The sequence below is a fragment of the Centropristis striata genome, chromosome 18 (assembly GCF_030273125.1).
Source record: "Centropristis striata isolate RG_2023a ecotype Rhode Island chromosome 18, C.striata_1.0, whole genome shotgun sequence".
NCBI lineage: Eukaryota > Metazoa > Chordata > Actinopteri > Perciformes > Serranidae > Centropristis > Centropristis striata.
Window position 1 is genome coordinate 15,810,956 of NC_081534.1, and position 18,684 is coordinate 15,829,639.

The following is an 18,684-nucleotide window of genomic DNA, read 5'->3' on the forward strand; positions in this document are numbered from 1 at the left end:
GTGGACGAGGTTAAATAAACATTACGTCTTTATACTCCAATATTCAGTTGAGCTTTGCCCCAACCGTTTCCCAAAACACCCTTTGTTCTCATTGATGGACATCTATATATATTGGAAGGTCACACAGCAGTGCACCGAAGCCTTGGAAACAGCCTATGTTCCTTTTGTTAAACAGGATAAATAGACCTTGTGTCCTCTTTCTTGCCGATAAATTGCTTTTGAAACATAACAGATTATTGCAGACAAGGCTTCTCTTCATAACTAAACCCTGAAGGCACTTCTCCCTGTTGTTAATTCAAAATTAGCCCATTTTAGACATGGTGCTATCTCATGATTCAGTTATCCTTCTTTTTTGCTATTGTTTTATAATTTGACACATTTTAGTTCCAGGAAACTTTTAATCTAATAGACATCTAATAGACATCTAATAGACATAAACATCTAATAGAATTGATTGATAACAGTTATCTTGAAAGCCATAGCGATTTAACGGGGGGGGGGTTGTTGCTATTTTTTAAATGATTAATAATATTAGATATGCATTACGTTATCATCTCCTTTTGCCAATGATGTACTGTATACACATTATTTTGCATGTCACTTGGAATAATAGTCTTTATTGTTTGAAGAGGGGCAACAGTCTGCATATTAATATATTTATATCTGCACATGTACTAACAGATAATAGATCTACTGTTTATGTCTTTTCATCATGTGCAAAATAAATTTAGAACTGCTATGGCAGAAAAAACGCACACTCCTTCAGTTTTCTACGATAAGATCATTGAAAGATCAAAATTGCAGTCGCCCCTTGGCCATTTTTGAGCATATTTGTTGTTCATAATATGTATGTTTGATTCATCGTTAACTGTAGTTTTCAATGCCAACATTTATTCTGGTGGTTGGGTTTTTGCTCCTTCAGGCTATCCTCATGAACAATTTGTATGATTCATTAGAAAGAAGAAATGTACTCGAATACGTAGATATTCCACAAAAGCAACCAGATGTAGAGATTTTGAAACCCAACTCCATACTTTTCCTTTGGTTTTGTTGGCTAAACCTAATCGCTTTACAGCATTTACAATGTGTTTAAACAGCGATCATGGGATCACATACACATACAAGCAAATATTTAATCAGCCAATCACATGGCAGCAACCCAATGCATTTAGGAATGTAGACATGGTGAAGACAACCTGCTGAAGTTCAAAGCGAGCATCAGAATGGGTGAAAAAAAGAAGATTTAAGTGACTTTGAGCATGGCATGGTTGTTGGTCTGAGTATTTCATAAACTGATCTCCTGGGAATTTCACACACAACCACCTCTAGGGTTAACAGAGAAAGGTCGGAAAAAGAAAAAATATCCAGTGAGCGGCAGTTGTTGATTCAGAGGTCAGAGGATAATGGCCAGACTGGTTTGAGATGATAGAAAGGCAACAGTAAGTAACCACAAGTAACCACTTGTTACAACCAAGGTCAGACCATACCTAACTCAACATGCTACCCAGCTCCTGACACAAGCTGTCGTCATCTCAAAACTTGACTACTGTAACGCCCTCCTGACGGGCCTGCCAGCCTGCACAGTGAAACCCCTTCAGATGATCCAGAACGCAGCGGAGCACCTGGTCTACAACCAGCCAAGAAGAATCTCTAATGCTCGCCTCCGGTACTGCACCTCACTACTTGAACGCCCTGATTCAGGCATATGCTACCTCACGACTGTTGCGTTCTTCCAATGAACTGCGCCTGGCTCTGCCACCCGTTCATCCAAGGCAATCCAAACTCTTTGCGTCTGTTGACCCCCGTTGGTGGAACGCACTACCAGTTCCTAACAGAGCAGGGGCATCCCTCTCTGACTCTCTGACTCTGGCTCTTATCGCACTATACCTTGATAGTTTCAGCGTCTGCTAAATGACTAAATGTAAATGTATGGTATGCAGAAGAGCATCTCTGAACGCACAACACTACAACAGCAGAAAACCACACCACCACTTTCTTAGGTACACCTAAGTGAGTGTACATATCAAATGTTGATATGCATTAACATTTGCCTTTTAAAGATGTATTGAAGACACAATGAATGAATGAATATATTCTATATATATAATTTATAAGCACAAATTAACAAAAGGGACTGTGTTTTGAAAAGAAAGCAATTAATCAGTGACTCTTACAACAAGCACATTGTTGTCTTCACTACCCTGCTGTAATTCTCTGTGGCCCGTCCTTGTACATTAGTCATTGAAAGAAAAAAAAACTATACGCCTGCAGCAAAAAGGAAGCTAAATGTGTACGTACGCGCATTTAACACATGAAAGAAAAGTGATTTTCCTTTCAACAGCACAGCCTTTCGTTTTATAAAGCATTGTGTGCGTGTGTGTGTGTGTGTGCATCCTCTCCATTCAAGGTGACGTCTAAACAAGTGAGTCAGTTGTTCCTAATTAAGTTTCCACACAGGGTTACATCTGCAAGAACCAATTCAATCAGTCAAATCGATTTTGAACAGTTATCGCCGGCTATTCATCCCTTTTCAAAAGGACGTTGCAGTCGGCGTTGAGTTGTCAGGGATTAAGGCTGACCTTTCAATGACTTAGAGGTGAGATTGGCAGGGATCTGTTAATGACCTGAAATTTAATTTTAGAAATAATCACCCATTCAGGATAGTTCTAAGACTGCAACCCAACCATAGAGGGAGAAGCAGGAGGAGCAAGTCCACTTATGCTTCACCTGTTGCGGTGGTGACGTGAGCCGCACCATTGATTAAAAAGTGTGTGTGGGCGGCCTTTATACACACTCCATCCGATGCAGAAAAAGACAAGGAGACCCCTTGCCTCAATGACATCCCGGGGCCTTGGGACTCTGCACTGCATGAGTCTATAAAAAGAGCTTTCCTCCTCTGAAGGAAGCAGGAACAGCAGACCCTCTCCTACTGAGCACTTCGTCACAGAGCATAGAGAGCGCAGAAGAGGAGGAGAGGGATCACAGTTAAGAGTCGCCTCTCTGGAAGATCTGTGGACAAACAGAGGGAAAACAAAACAAGAAGAGAGGAAAAAAAGAGGAGAAGAGCATTTTCAGAAAAGGTAAAAAAAAATTATGTTCTCAACTTGTTTGGTTCTTGTTTTGCATGCATCAAAAGTGTGTCTGCTTGTTTTTAGTCTAGTTTTTTTCTGAAGCATTATTGCACTCTCTAATTGATCAATTTAGGATTTTATGGCGTTTTCTGACAGCTGCATTTGCTCCTTAAATTATAATCAAAGTGGATTTATTTTTCATAGATACAGCTTTTTTTGAAGAATATGCACAATTGTGTGAAGGTTTTACACATTCACATTTTAATTGCTTTCCATTAATATAAACCTCGACAAACTCTAACCAACAGACCCCCTTTAAATAACTCCATATATTATTAATGCAAAGGGTTTCAATCTATTTTGATAGCAGCTCTCAGGCTTCTTTCATCGGAGTATGTCTGTGGAGAGCAGAGCTCAGCTGGGTGAGTCATGCTGTAGGAAGAGTGGAGAGTCTCTGCCAGAGTTACAAAGACGATGGCCCACCAAGGAGTCACTCCTTGTAATCATAGAGAAGGGAGGGGGGAGGAAAAACAAGATGCAATTTACCACAAAAAGAAAGAAATGAACTCATCGCGCCAAGAAAAATGTTTTTAAAAAAAATAACTGTTGATGTTTTTCTGTTATAGCTTCTGCAAAATAAACCCCCTAAAGTTTCTATTTCAAAATAAATGGTTTAGAGAGAAAAGAGGAGGAGATGAATTGATGATAAACAGAGCAGTGAAGAGATGAGGAGAGGCGTTTGCCTGCTGGAGATGCGTCATAAGTGAAGCAATCCGGTGTTTTCGTCTATTGGAAGAATTTGCTTGTACATCTTCACTCAAGAATATATTGCTTCTAAATTGTGTGAATGCAGACTCCTACATTAACTGCATTCCTTTGTGTGCATTGTGTGCATTTGCGTATCGATTATTGTCCATTTCACCGACCTCTCACTGACCTCCCAGTTTTTGGCTGCAGATCTTACTATTTGTGTTAATAAAAAAGGGGCTGTGTAGCCTATTCACTGAAGTAATGAATGATTAAATTACTCTCCTGTGTGCCCTTAAACAGCTTGAGCAGGGACTGTTGCATTCATTTTTGTTCGTTTGCTTGGGGTCCTTCTTGTCCAGCAAGGTTACTGCCTTGATTTTAGCTGCAGTTGGACAGTGTACAGTACTGTGCAAAAGTCTTAGGCAGGTGTGAAAAAATGCTGTTCAATAAGAATGCTTGCAAAAATAGAAATGTTAATAGTATCAATTACCAACATGAATGAACAAGTGAGTGAACTGAAGAAAAATCTAAATCAAATCAATATTTGGTGTGACCATCCTTTGCCTTCAAACCAGCATAATTTCTTTTTTTTCTAGGCATCTTTCACACCTACCTTTTGCACAATACTGTATACTAACACAGTTCTGAATATTTTTGCAGTGATCTGAGAGCTGTGCATCCTTATGAAGCTTTTTAATGTTATTTTTGATCATTGTGGCTGTGTTAATACATATTGTGTATATTTTGGCAAGGGTGTAAGTTTTTTTATTTTATTTTTAGAAGTTGAAACTCAGCTCTTATATTCATTCTATAATAAACTGCAAAGCCAAATTATGGAAACTTTTGTTTAAAACCCAGTAAAACCAAAAATTTTCCCCCCATGGCCAAACATTCATTCTATTAATTCATATTTTCAATCTAGATCACAGCTTCAAAATATCCAGATCTTTACAATTTTCCACCAGATTGAGCCATTTATCATACACATGCTATTTTGGTTCCCACTCCTAGTAGACGTTAGTTATAATATTAGTAAGGGTAAATATTAGTTTATTTGTTCCCGCATGTAGATAGGCTACTTTGGTTTGCAGTAAGACGAGGCATCCGTCTTGATACACATTTTCAAACGCAGACAATAGACAGACAAGATTAAAACATGATAAAAAAAAAAACCTAAGGCTCCAATAATCACTAAGAACATCTGTGCAACGGGGCTACTATTTGTTTATCTGGGTGATGGCTGCTGGAACAAAGCTGGCTTTATACCATTTTGCTCTACACCTTGGGACTATGAACTACCATCTAAGGAGGAAGCTGAAACTCACGTTGCAGACTTTTTAACCAAAAAAATACTAAATGGACAGTTATAATTGGGATTTGTTTCACTTTATCCATCAGTAGATCAGGTTGGGTTTTAATTTGAATATACATGTTATGAGTTAAAGTTATAATCCTTAAAAATTTAATTTAGAATTGCAGCCAAACAAACTCGCGTTTTTTTAATAGAGGAAGTCGGTCAATCTGCCCAGTTCCCGTCATTCTAGATTAATCGTGATTTGATTTCATGCAGCAGACAGAACTTTTTCCCACACAGCTGTGTGGCTTTCCTGCACGTTTTCTTTCATCGCTGAAAAAAAGAAAGAAAGAAAGAAAGCCTTTTGTAGACGCATGCTTGATAAATGATTGTTGTCAGCCCAAACCACAGTACTGCCAGATACATTTGTGTCTCCAGTTGCTGCTTAAGCTCCATAATGTTTCACTAACAGAAGGATTTTAATGTGAAGCAGCAGCCAGTGACGGCAACAAGTGAAGGGCCCGAATGTAGTCCAAGAACTGAAAATAAGAAAAAGCTTACCAGAATGAATAACAAGTGCAACAGACGTATCAGGGTGTCAGGGTTACAGTTGGCTGCAAAGCAAGGGCACAGCACAATATTGACAAGCAGGCAGGAAATGAGTGGGCCGGTTATATAATGCAGGGCTGATTAGTGAAGGTGGAGACAGGTGAGCAGGTGCAAGTAAGAATCAGGTGACTGGAAGAGTCCGAAGGCCTCTAGTGGTTGGACAGAAAAAGGCAATGCAGAGAAGTTTAATATAAAAAAAACTGAGACATTGTGACACCAGCAGTAGAAAATCAGTTTGCAGCAACTCTGATGAGGCTCTAGGACAGTGAATAAATTAAAAAAAACATATTTTTATTCTTACCTGTAGTGCTATTTTTCACTGTTTTGGTGTGAGTTGTCTAGTGTTGGAGATATCAGCCATAGAGATGTCTGCCTTTTCTTGAATTTGACAGAAGAAGTTATCCACAACCCTTATTTTGAGCATTTTCATGTAGGAACTATTTTCTTTGTAGTATCAACCGTACCACTGCTGTAACGTTAGCTAGCTTGTGCTGTTAGCTCCAAAGCCTACCGATACTGCTAGCTCACCTAGCACCACTAAGCTAGCTAATGTTTAGTAACTGATTTCTTGAAAGAGACTTTGATGTTAAGTTCTTCAAATGCATGTTTTAGCACTTTGAGCATCACAAGCTAAGTGCCATCTAGTGCCATTATATTAAAGATAATCTAGATTGATATATAGCAATACAGTTAAGAGGAAAAACGTGTACAACCTTGATCTAAAAAGGTTGAGACGTTGTCTTAAAGGTGAATAAAACAGAATGCAATAATTTGCTAAAAAATAATTTATGAATATACACTCACAATTCTGAATTTGATGCTGTTTTTACGCTATAATATTTAACATTTCGCACAGTGTCACAACATTTTTGGAATTGGGTTTTTTTATTTTGGGAATGAACTGTCCCTTCAAGGTTCACAACGATGACTAAAAATGTAACTGGTCTACAGTCATGCCTCATTAAGTAATTGCTCATGTGTGAAGCAAAGGTGAATTTATGGCAGTCTCTGCCACTAACAGTAAAAAACATAGGTTTCTGTTACTGACAAGTTTATTGTGCATGAAAAAAGTGTGAAATTACTTCCATTACAGAGAAATTGCTGCCCTCTACATATGGCAAAACATACCTATAGATAAAGTCTATGGTTCACATATTTGTGAGCACATATTTTATGTAACTATTCAACTTCATTTAACAGTAAATCTCACAAGATAAAGATTAAAATTTAATTTAATTCCTGAACAAGGAAACTTAAGCTTCAATACCCTGCTCTGCTCTGCTCTTCCAAAACAATAAGACAGACCAGATCCTCCTCCTTAACTAAACCCTAACACATGACTTAATAATGTTCAGACAATCCCTTAGGGACATATCACAATTTCCAGGGCTTTTTATCATCAACCACTTTTAAATAAAATTTATGTGCGAAAGATAAACATGACCATCTGTTATGTCAGTGCATGTGGTGCTTGAAAAGGAATGTTGATGAATGTTTTGTAGCTCACAGATTAGTATCAACCCAAGACACACTGAGCTACAAATTCACCAATTGCCTCAAAGATAGTGTTGAAACATTCCAGGTTACGTAAGGATTATAGGAAGTGTTATACAAGTGCCATTATCATGAGACTGATTCTTCACAAAAGTAGCAATTTTCTACTGAAGCAAGACTGATAGTGATTATTTGAGCCTGTTGGGACTGCCTTTAAAGAGGTCCCAGGCAGTGGCAATGCTTTGTTTTCACTCATAGGCTCACTTGTGTTTCTGTCCTCGCACCAGGCTGAAGATGGTGTGTCCTTGTTGGTTGATGGTGGTGGTGATGGCGTACGTGTGCGTCCCCGGGCTTGGGTCGGTGTGCTGGGAGAGCTCTATCTGCAACGACCTGAGGAACAAGGGAAGGTTACAGGTAGGTCTAACTCTTCTTCTCTTTCTTTATCATGAATACTGTTGCCTTCTTTTAATTTCCTCTCTGTAGCAGCCAATACTAAGCGAAGTAACTGAGTTTCTATAAAGGATTTCCAACATTAATTAAAATTACCTTTAATTAAAAAACAAAAAACAGACTCAAAGAAAAAGCTGAAATAGCATAAAAGTTCATTCTTGCAGTGAAACAGCAGTTGACAAATAATCTTTCCTCAAGGTCCATTTAGTAGTTGTAGTAGTAGTTTTTGACACTCAACTTTCAAGCCTTATCAAGCTCAGAAAAGTGGAAAATGATGAATTCCATAACTACAGCACAAACTCCATCTGCTTGGGAAGATTGTGTCATATGATCAAAAGCTCCAAAACAGCTACTAAATAGACATTAAAGTGAAATGGTTTTGTGGCAAACAAAATGTACTGTGCACAACCTAAAACAGCATTAAGTGGATAGTTTGGATAGTTTCTGAAGTGGGGTTGTTTGAGGTACTAACTACCTACAGATTGGAGAACCAAGCAGGAGTACTGGCACAAAAGCTGTACAATACAATATACAAGTACAACAATGTACTGCTGTGGACAATCAAAGTAAACTAAATATATATTGTTTTTTGTCAGAACAATCCAGAATGTCAGTGTGGGCTCTGGGATATTTTTATTGGCATTTTCACTATTATCTAACATTTTGTGGATTTTGAAAAAAGATTGAGAATGCAATGAGGCAGATTAATTAATGGCATTGCAATTTGCGGCAATGAAAAAAGTCTAGTTTTTCAGTTTTATCTTTAAGTTGGACACCATTGTACATTGACTTTTTCAATGTGCATACTTAGCATCAGAATATTTGTTTTTGAACGAAATTTTAAACTGATGGGAGAATACACAATAACTCAGGATCAAAATGAACGAACAGTGAATGGGAATGTGCTGTAATCATCAAGGGTAAGAATGCTGTAAAAAAAACAACAACTGCTGAACTAACTAAATAGATCACTCCTCCTCCTCCTCCTCCTCCTCCTCCTCCTCTCTTTATATGGAAATTTGTCTTTCATGCATGTATTTACATTTCTGATGAATGATGATTAGACCAAAGACAGATAACGACAGTTACTGCAGCTATGTACACTATCCTGCAGAAATGGTGCCCAGAATGCGCCATAATTCCCACTCTTTACTTCTCATTACCAACTCTTCATCTCTCACAGATCTCACAGTGATTGTGAATAATAAGCTGGTGTTTCTGTGATTTCTTCCTCACAGGACTGCCTTGACCTCTGCATGTCTGTGATCCGGGCAGAGTTCCCACAGCTCAGTGCATTGGCCCTGAAGGTTAACGATGATGACGACCTCTTACTCAGCATCATTCTGGCCAACATGGTGTCTGAAAACAAGATATCAGAGTCGGATCTGAGAGCACACATCAACCAGAGACGCTCCTATTCGATGGAGCATTTCCGCTGGGGCAAACCCCCCGGCCGCAAGCGTCGGCCTGTGAAGGTTTTTGTCTCTTCTCTGGAGGGAGGAGGCTCGTCTGAGGGCAGTTTTGCCGCTCAGGCTCGCAGGCAGCTGTCCATTCACGAGAACGAGGTAAAGAGGGAGCTGAAGGTAGGAAGTGAAAGCCAGGGATTACCAAAGGCCAGAGTCAGCTCTAAGGCACATGCCCCGTTGAGCCCGCAGGAGAGGAAAGATGGAACCTACCGGATGAGTCACTTCAGATGGGGGAGCCCACCTGCCTCTAAACGTAATGGCAACTTTATGAAACAGTGGGAGGAGAAACCACAGGGGCAGCTGGCCAAGCTCTTCAGGAACAGTATATTCAAGGAGGTGCAGAGGATAATGGGCTGAGAGGAGAACAGTCATTGCATGTTAGTACCCACAGGTCTTAACTTTAAATTACAAACAATTTTCACAATCATTAGCATGTTGTTGAATGTATTTTCTGAGCCAAAGCTTTGTTTCATTAACGCCTTAGCTGAAGATAAGAAAGGCTTTATGTTGAATAAAAGCATAATGCACCCACTGACTGCCTTGACCTTCTTGGTCTGAATTGCAAGCTTTCTTTAGGTGTTTTTTTCTTGTGTGGAATGTTATTATTGATCCATAAAAGCAGAGAATGTTATTACAGGGCAAGAGGTGGGTGTGAATGAAAGTATTTTAAAAATCCATTAATCCATTTATTTTAAAATTATTTACAGAGTGGTGTCTTTTTGTAAATTAATATTAAATATTAAAGATCATTATATTTGTGGCAAACAATATTGGTAATGACTGATTTCATTTAATAAGCACAGTATCAACCACCTGATGAGAGCCATTACATGCAGCTGAAAGCAGAAAGGAAAATTTCCAGTAAGAGGACCATGTTCCTAGAAGTGATAGAAAGATAGATTTCAGATCCAGGGATCCAGAAAATTCTCAGCAAGACAAAGGTCACCACAGCTCCCAACATCCTGCTGAAAACCAACTGGGACTTTCCAGTTTGTACAGCATACAGCCCATCCATCCTTAGATCCTTGACTTGGAAAAATAGAATAAAAGAAACCGTTTTCAAGTTTCCTGTTAAGTAACTAGATGAATGTAGCCTTGGACTAGCCTGGGCAAACATTAAAGTGAGCTAACCCTGAATTTAGACCATGTGGAGGACTATTTTCTTAAAAATAGACTAAACGCAGGTCCTAACAACGGTATTTAATCACATTTTTTCTTTGCAATCCCATGTTGTCTTTGCCACGTCTTGAATAAGCAGGTGTCATTGTAGCGTTAGTCAAGTTTCCTGACTAAAATATAGCCCTGGGCGAAGAACACCCCCAAAATGGTCTTTTGTTCAGTGTGTTAGGTTGCTAACAACTGCTAAATAGCACAACAGAGAAACCCTGGCTAAGGCTGACGGCAATGCAATAAATATAGTTTATATGTACAGCTTTTATAAAAACCAACAACACAATGACAGTTGTAGACAGTAAGAAAATAGTGCAGTGGTGCACAGGGTGTTGGTTGCCTGCACTATAACCCTCCATGTTTGCAGATGGTACATTGACCTAACGAAAAAAGTAAATTAGCATCTTTTTATACGCTCTATGGTTCACTGTTCTGGATAAAGCAAATAAGTGTAAGTGTATTATCTGGAGTTTAACGGACAAATTTTCTGAGGTGCAGTTGTTGGTGTAAGGTTAGAGGGAAAAGAGCAGTGGGGAGAGCACATATGCCTGGGGGACGCCAGTACAAACGGTCCCAGTGCTGGATGTGATTTTATCTACCCTCACCTGCTGCCTGAGGAAGAAAAAATGCTACTGACAGGCTTGCACAGAGGTGACCTGGGTGAGATTGGAGTGGAGGATGTCTGGGGTGATGGTGTTGGATGCAAAGCTGAAGTCTGTAGACTATACCTGCAAATGTCCCTGGGAGTCAAGGTGTTGCAGGAATGTCGAGGCGTCCCATATTGATTGCATCCAGTGATCTTTTCAGCAGACTACAAACTCAAAGGATTTTATGACCATAATCATCAGGGCCTGTAGCAATTAAATTCTGTAATGGAAAAATGTATATGGGATCTTGATAATTGTGAAGCAGCAGGGCACTTCCCACATCCTCAGTAATCTGTTGAAGATGTGTGTGAAGATGAGGGCCAGCTGGCTGCACAGACTCTCAGGTAGGAGTGTTTGCATATCACCAGGGCGTTGCGCTTTCCTTCTCTTCTGTCCGTGACATCACTGACACACATCCTCTGATCCTGAGTGCAGACTCAGGGGCCCTCTGTCTGTCTCCTGCAGAATGTCACTAAAAGAGGCACGTAGCAACCGTGACACAAAATTAACACAAACAAGACAGTCATGGCGACTACAAAAAGGGGCAAAACAACCATAAGAGACTAAAATGGACTACAAAGAGTAACAAAATAATCACAGAGAGATGGGTAACAAGTACAAAAACACACAAAGCATCAATAAACTATAAAGTCTGTGTGTCTCACTGCTATGGAGGACAAAAGGTGGGGCCTTTTGCATGTCGTTGCCCAGGGCCACGTTTCCTTGTAATTCACCCATGTCTTCAGTTGGCCTGTAAGTCAGGAGATGACGATTTCCAGAGCCGAATTCCTTTAAGCAGTGTGTTATTATCCCTGGTGGGACACGTGATCTTTATTAGTGGCTGAGGTTTGTTCTGTTGATCTCCCAAAGAACAATAAGCAAGATGGATGGATGTCTGTCAGCCAGTAGCTGTCACTAACAGAGGCCTGCGGTGTATCACTCATGTTCACATTATATAATGAAAAAAAAAGTTAGCACATAATTTACTTACTGTCATATTTATCTCACTACTCATATGCTTATACAGATGTTTAATACTTACATTTCTACAAAATTCACAAAGAAATGGAAGTCTTTATTAAGAACTAGTTCTAAATTTATCATAAGAACAGGCAACAAAAAAGAAAGCAGTTCCACATTGTGTATGTTTTACTGATGTATAAATAAACCAGAACCATTGAAAATCAACAAATCTTCACACAAAATTAAAGTGTGCGTTCTCCTCTTTGGTCCACTCATCACATCTGGGGCCAGATGTAGAAACAATGCGCACACACATAAAGCATACTTACCTCTTTTTACCACCACTAAAGTGGTTGTTGCTGAGTTAGATGCTCATCAATACTCTACATTTAGAAAAAGACATAAAAAGAAAAGTGTCTTGCAAAAAGGCACCCTGTAGTCAGAGGTCCCAAAGGGCAGGTGCTTGAGCACCATCTGGGGCCGAACAGTGAACAGTTTTATCACTCCTGACTTGATGGCGCTAGATGAAAAGCCAAGGGATCAAAGGTTATAATAAATACATATTTTCTTTCCTTTTTGGCTGACGAGGTCTGCCCTAACCACGGGTGAGTAAGTATGCAAGAGTCTGTCTGAGCGACTGTTCTCACACTGTTGTTTGCTCAAGCTGCTCGTCCACAGTCCTTTTCTACATCCGCAGCTTACACCTGTTTTCAATCAAGTTGTCATTAGTCTCATATGGACAGAGCTTTTATATCAATAATTTAATTTCAAAAGGTATATCTAGCCGTTTGTATATATTACACTGAAATAGTTGTCATTAACAATTCCCACAAAATCACATTGACCAAATGTAGACATCCATATACCAGGTTTTGACCTAGTCTTTTAGGCTACTTAGCTCATTTCAAAATTGCAGAACTTATTACAAAGGTCAAAACTGTGAAACAGAGTTTCTAGGTCAACCTGTCCATTGTTTTTGGATACTTTATCCTGCTGAAGGCTCTAAAAGTTGGAGAAAATACAGACATGGGAATGGCAACTACATAACTAAAGCACTGATGCATTTAGTGTAAATAAACATTACAATCAAGTGGAAAAAATAACACAAGCACATTTGAGAAAACTTAACAATTGCACTCAAGATTAACCAGTCATCTGTGTTTGTAATCAAAGATTATTTTATATGAGGACGCTCTGCAGCTTCCTGTATTTCAGGCAGATATAAAAAAATAAAAAAATGAATCTGAAACATTTTCTGGTTACAGACAAATTTATTGTACAACACAGCAACATCACTAGCATGCAAAGTCAGGTATGACACTCGTAAGGCATTTTCTCCATGTAAAAGCTGCCTTTGTCGCTAGGTAATCCTGTTTTTAAAGTGCAAAGTTCACAGAATGAATAGATTTGACCTACAGCACTACGTTGTAAACAGATCTATTAACCAGACATGTAATGACAAAAGTAAGATTGGATTACCGTCAGTTAATATTACATTACACTATGCAATGATGACAAGCACATCAGTAGATTTACAGGTCTTCACTGCGAAGTTGCGAGATGCTGAAAAAAGACAATTTTACAAGGTGTCACTGGAAGGTTTAGACAGCTGCACATTGCTCTAAGATAGCTTGTTCTTCGTTAACATGGTGAAAAGAGTCACTGGACAAGAGTGTAAACTGTGTTTGAAGAGTTTGGTCTTGGGTAATGACGATAAAGACTTATGTTCATATAGACACATGAACAAATACACTCTCACACACACACACACACACACACACACACACACCTGCACTGACAGTAAGGGTAAACAGATCTGATACACTAGCATGTGTGGACATGAATATACATACAGAAGACACTACATTGTAAAAAATAATAAAAACAACTGCGACACATGACAATCAGGGACAAACCAGACACTGTCGTTTACATTAAACAGGATGGCTGCAGCGCGTTTTACACACGATGCAGTTAGTTCACTGAAGCGCAGGAGCAGGAGGGTCATTCTCTTACAACACCACAAAAGTGACCATCACAGCACCACAACAACAGAAGGTACAATTTAAAACACGCAAGGATCTGCTACCAACAGTTGGTCTGCGTTAGCCAGACTAGTGGCAAATTATTGCCATTATACTTTGTTTTTATACCTGTGTGTATGTGCACACATGCACACATAATGGCTTTTAGACTTATTTAAAGGAATACTTTGCCACCAAAGTGATTGAATGAATTCTTTAAAAAGCATTATTCTCACGTCTCCATGGTCAACACAGAATCCAAAAATACAGCGAGACAATTGTAAAACTATATCAAAATATTAATTTACAAAATCTCACCCAACACAATTCTCACTTGTGTGCATTTGCTTTTTCCCTATGTGTTTAATCTTTTGTAAAAGATACAAGTTTCATATTGTGATATATACTGGAAATGACACAATATAGTCAACAGCAACAGAAACTTTTAGCTCCTTGGCGATCTCCCTCCAGCCAGCTACCACATTGTTAGGTTTTAGTATTGAAATAAGTTGGTTTTGTATAGAGAACTCAGTTCAACTTCACAAATCAGCCGTTCCTTGTTTATTGCAGCGCTTTCAAAGCTAGTGACAGGAATAAATAAAAAACAGGGCATCTGACAAAAGCAATAAAAAAACAATGCAATCAAACTGATTTTGTAAGGTTTCGGAAGTACAGAGCATACAGCTGAATAAATGGGACTTGGATTATACTGCACGAGTTGTGTAAGAGTTTATAAATTGATGTTTTGATATAGTTTTATTGTCATTTAATTTGAACCCCCATTTACTTCCATTCATCTACATTTTTGGATTATTGGCTCACCATGGAGGCATGCAAAAAAACCAAAAGTTTTCTTTAGGAATTCAAGGTAACAGGGTGAGTAATTGATATACACGATGATTTCAGGGGTGGTGTATTCCTTTAAACCTCGCTGAATGAGACAGGTGCACTGCTTGGAAGCTGCAGCAGCAGTATGGCGTAAAAACAGAGTGCAAAGTTATTCCATCAGGATTGCAAATGTATTGGCAACAATACATGTCCCGATTCTGATGTCTCAAAATCTGCAAATGATGATGTTGATTATTTCAGGTTCAGGAGAGACTTTACTAGGGTGATCTACTGGCCTTGAGATGATGCAGATTTCTACTGCGGGCTGTTCAGACCCTTGTCAAACCACCTTTTTGATTTCATGTGTTGCTGGTTACTTATTTGAGATTTTAACATAAGTATCCGAATACTAACTAAGTAGCTTTCTCCCTTCTCTATTGACACAGTCAGTGCACTGGCAGTCTAAAATTAGAACCAATATACAGTATATATAAACACACAAAAACATCCCTACTCTGTACATAGGCTTAAAGATTTATATATTTCTCTGTATGTACACATTTATATGGAAAGAGAAAAATAAAGGATCCTTAATTATCTTATAGTGTTTGATCTGGGAAACATCACAGTAAAGACTTCAGATTTTCAGAAGTTTAGTGTGGTCATGACTGTGGCGCAGTGTGTGATTTTGAATTTTGAGTCACCTTGTAAGGCACACTCACTTTGGGATGATAGTTATCTCTCATTAAAACCACGGCTAGAGACAAAATAGTTAGAAACAAAACTATAAATGCCCATTATGAAAGAAAATGCACTTTTGGCTAACACTAAAAAGGCAACAAAAAATGGTAAAGCATTAAACACTAAAGACAGATGTTCAAAAGTGTAGTAACATGGGAGATGAGAAGGATAAGCATCATATTTGTATACATCTATCCAGTTTTCATTCAAACACACACAAAAATACACAGATAAATCATGTCAGATAAATAAAATGCCTCGAAATTCATAAACACTCGTCCTGGCCATAAAATCAACAACCAATAAAACAAATAAAATATAAAATATAAAGACTGATCAGTCTATTGTTGTGATCGAGGGTAGTATGGCACCCTGTAAGGGACAAATAGGTCAAAATATTTTGCAGTGCTATATAAAAAATGTCCAGCTAGAGGGCATGCAATGAGTCAATTCATCCTAAAGCCAATGAAATAACTTTCAGTCTGCCTCACAGTTCTTGGCAATTTCTAAATTTGAAAATCCAACCAGTGGAGTTTCTACAAACATCTAACGAGAACTGAGGGGAAGTATGTGAAATAAAAGTTTGTTTTACTGCTGCATTTATTGATATTAACCGGCTTGTTTTGGCTGCGATCAAAGGGCAAAAGAATTATTTTTTCAGACAGCTAAATTAATCAAGATGTGGCTTGTTCTTGAGTTGGCTTCAAACAACCGTGGCTTCCTCCTCATCTCCTGTGGTTGTTTGATTCCATTTTAAAGAAGACGCCTTTACAGTGACGATCGGTTGCCCTTCCAAAATCCCTATCCCTGTCCGCAAATGTTAAATAGTTCTGTAACGTTGCTTTTTCTGGTCTAGTACACGCAGAGATCAGGAAACTTCATCTCATAGATGGGTACAGATCGACTCTGGTTTTGTCCGTAACCTGATGAAATGGTTCCAGATGGGCTGGGCGGGGGTCTGAAAGAGTCAACAACATCATGAGTTGATCATCCACTTAGTCAGTGTCATCAAAAAAATGGAAGTATCCCAAAGTGCTAATTCTTACCTGATTGTAATCTCAAAGATCTGATTTAGTTTGCTCTGCAGTAGTGTGGCCTGGACAGGACAAAAACAAGATCATGTTAGACACTACTACAAATCTGAAACAAGGAAAATGTTTTATACAACCATATGGCTAAAATAAAAATGTTTTGTCGTACCCTGGCTCCACAGTGGGCAGCGATCTCCTCGAAGGGGGCCTTCTGAAACTTCTCCACGACTTGCCTCCTCCGCTCCCTCTCCTGCTCCTCCATGCCCACGCTGTCCACTAGAGGGAGACATTTACATATTAATAAGGCACTATGCTGCAGTATATTCTGTTCAAAGTATCAATGTTGTCCTGCAGTGATTCTTCTTACAGCAGTGAAGGGAATCAGAACAATTACATTTCCTGATTGTTGACCCATTTTTTAGTTACCTTAAGTAACATGTTAGGTTCCAGTATGTAATTTCACGGATACTTTAAAAATGACGCAGAATTTTAAAAATGATAAAAAAATGTATAGACTCGTAATGAAATTATCCCTATAAATCATCACTTATGTGTCTGTATCTGCAGAGACTGTGTCCTTTGACTGTAGTGTGTCTTTTCTTTTCCTTTTTGCTGTTTGAGAAGTTTCTGGTCGTCAATCTTTAGGCATTAAGCTATAAAAAAAGCAGACAACACCGAAAAAAAACCGCCAACATAGCAAGGCGAACAGAGCTCGCACGAAAACGAGAGAATCTATGGTTTGCTTTCACTTTTCGTTGAGCCCGAGAGAAGGGGCCACGTGTAAATGTTGTGTTTACAAACAGTAAGGGACAATTTTTGCATAGTGTGTCTTTAAAAACCACAACAGTTGATAAATGTATGGACATACCAATAGCATTTTTCAGGGTTTCAAAGGTGATCTCCTCTGCTGGTGTCCTCTGTAGAATACAACAAGAAAAAAGTAGTATGATGCACTAATACAGTAATATAAACGTTTTAATAGAGAGTATATTTTTGTGTTCTAGACCACAAGGTCACTGTATTTATTTGTCTTTACCTCCTCTTTCTCTGGACTGTTTCGGGACTCCACCTCCACCTGCAGTGAGATGGTCTCTCCGATGCTCTTTCTCTTGGACAGACGGTCCTCATCTGGAAGGAGAGTGCAGACATATTGCTTCTTTTAACAAATGAAGGCTGCATATCACTAAGTTAGAGAGGGATTGTCCTTCTACATAATGATTCTGGCTCGAGCTCCAGAGCGGCAAAAGTGTCTGCCCTGAATGATGAAGTGTCCTTCAGCTAAACACTAAATCCCCGCCAGCTCCGGGGGAGTAGTTCGGCTCTGCTTTTCCATACAGGAATCAATAAAGCACCAACACAAAGTTGTAACGCGCTGGAGAGTCGATAAACATTATCATTATTTACTTGGACAGAGGACTACATTTCTCATTTTAAGGATTCCTTTTCTTTGTCACAGTTGCCTTTTGAACTCAATGTTAAATTATTACACAAGATGTGTATTGTTGGAGCTCCTTACCAGTATACTGGGGGACGTAAGGCGTAGCCAGTCTATCTGTGTTATAACCGCTCCCTCCGAGGACCTCAGTGATCTTCGACTGGAGAAACAGAACATCCCCCTCTACCTTCTCCAGTGAAGGAGGCAGCCTAGGAAGTAAATAGGAAATATGGATTTCTATTATTGCATATTCAAATATCAAATTTAATATTCCTTTGGAAAAATTTAATGTGGCTGGTACATACTTGGGATTATCAATGAAGACATCCTCAGGCAAAAGATAAGGACTTTCTTTCTGTCTCACCTCTATTACCTGGAGGGCAGAGGGAAAGAGGTTATTTGAAGAGGTTTTTACACACATAAACACACAGACACAGACAGACACACAGACACACACAGAGACACACACACACACACACACACACACACACACACACACACACACAAAGAAGCGCAGACCCAGACCTCGTGTATGTGCTGGCAGAAGGCTGGGACGGTGGTGAGCTGGCAGATGAGGTTGAGGTAGGCTGCGGCGAGGGCATGAACAGCACATCGGTTATAAATGGGCATAGCCTCGTCGGTGGACAGAGCCAGGTCCTGCACAGGAGACAAAGACACATCAGCAAGGACCCCTCAAATGTAAAGCCTGAG

At 39.2% G+C, this 18,684-nt stretch overlaps 2 protein-coding genes and 1 long non-coding RNA gene across 5 annotated transcripts in view; 1 reads left to right on the forward strand and 2 right to left on the reverse strand.

Annotated features, from left to right (window-relative positions):
• Positions 1-7,391: 7,391 nt before the first annotated feature.
• Positions 7,392-9,636, forward strand: LOC131991200 (pro-opiomelanocortin-like). Its single transcript, XM_059356534.1, has 2 exons — positions 7,392-7,632; positions 8,907-9,636. The coding sequence occupies exons 1-2, from the start codon at positions 7,513-7,515 to the stop codon at positions 9,489-9,491; spliced, it is 705 nt and encodes a 234-aa protein (XP_059212517.1). The 5' UTR covers positions 7,392-7,512; the 3' UTR covers positions 9,492-9,636.
• A 1,577-nt stretch (positions 9,637-11,213) lies between these two features.
• Positions 11,214-12,593, reverse strand: LOC131991201 (uncharacterized). The gene is made up of 3 exons (XR_009396109.1): positions 12,244-12,593; positions 11,617-11,763; positions 11,214-11,423 (listed from the first exon to the last, which is right to left on the reverse strand). It is a non-coding gene; the product is annotated as an uncharacterized LOC131991201 (long non-coding RNA).
• A 572-nt stretch (positions 12,594-13,165) lies between these two features.
• LOC131990839 (protein EFR3 homolog B) overlaps positions 13,166-18,684 on the reverse strand; it is a 37,009-nt gene continuing 31,490 nt past the window's right edge. For all 3 annotated transcript variants that reach the window (XM_059355998.1, XM_059355997.1, XM_059355999.1), the window contains 8 exons: positions 18,499-18,630; positions 18,279-18,346; positions 18,055-18,182; positions 17,575-17,666; positions 17,407-17,455; positions 16,708-16,814; positions 16,554-16,603; positions 13,166-16,465 (listed from right to left, as the gene is read on the reverse strand). In XM_059355998.1, coding sequence (XP_059211981.1) covers positions 16,360-16,465; positions 16,554-16,603; positions 16,708-16,814; positions 17,407-17,455; positions 17,575-17,666; positions 18,055-18,182; positions 18,279-18,346; positions 18,499-18,630 — 732 coding nt within the window. In that variant the 3' untranslated portion in view covers positions 13,166-16,359. The remainder of the gene's footprint in view (positions 16,466-16,553; positions 16,604-16,707; positions 16,815-17,406; positions 17,456-17,574; positions 17,667-18,054; positions 18,183-18,278; positions 18,347-18,498; positions 18,631-18,684) is intronic.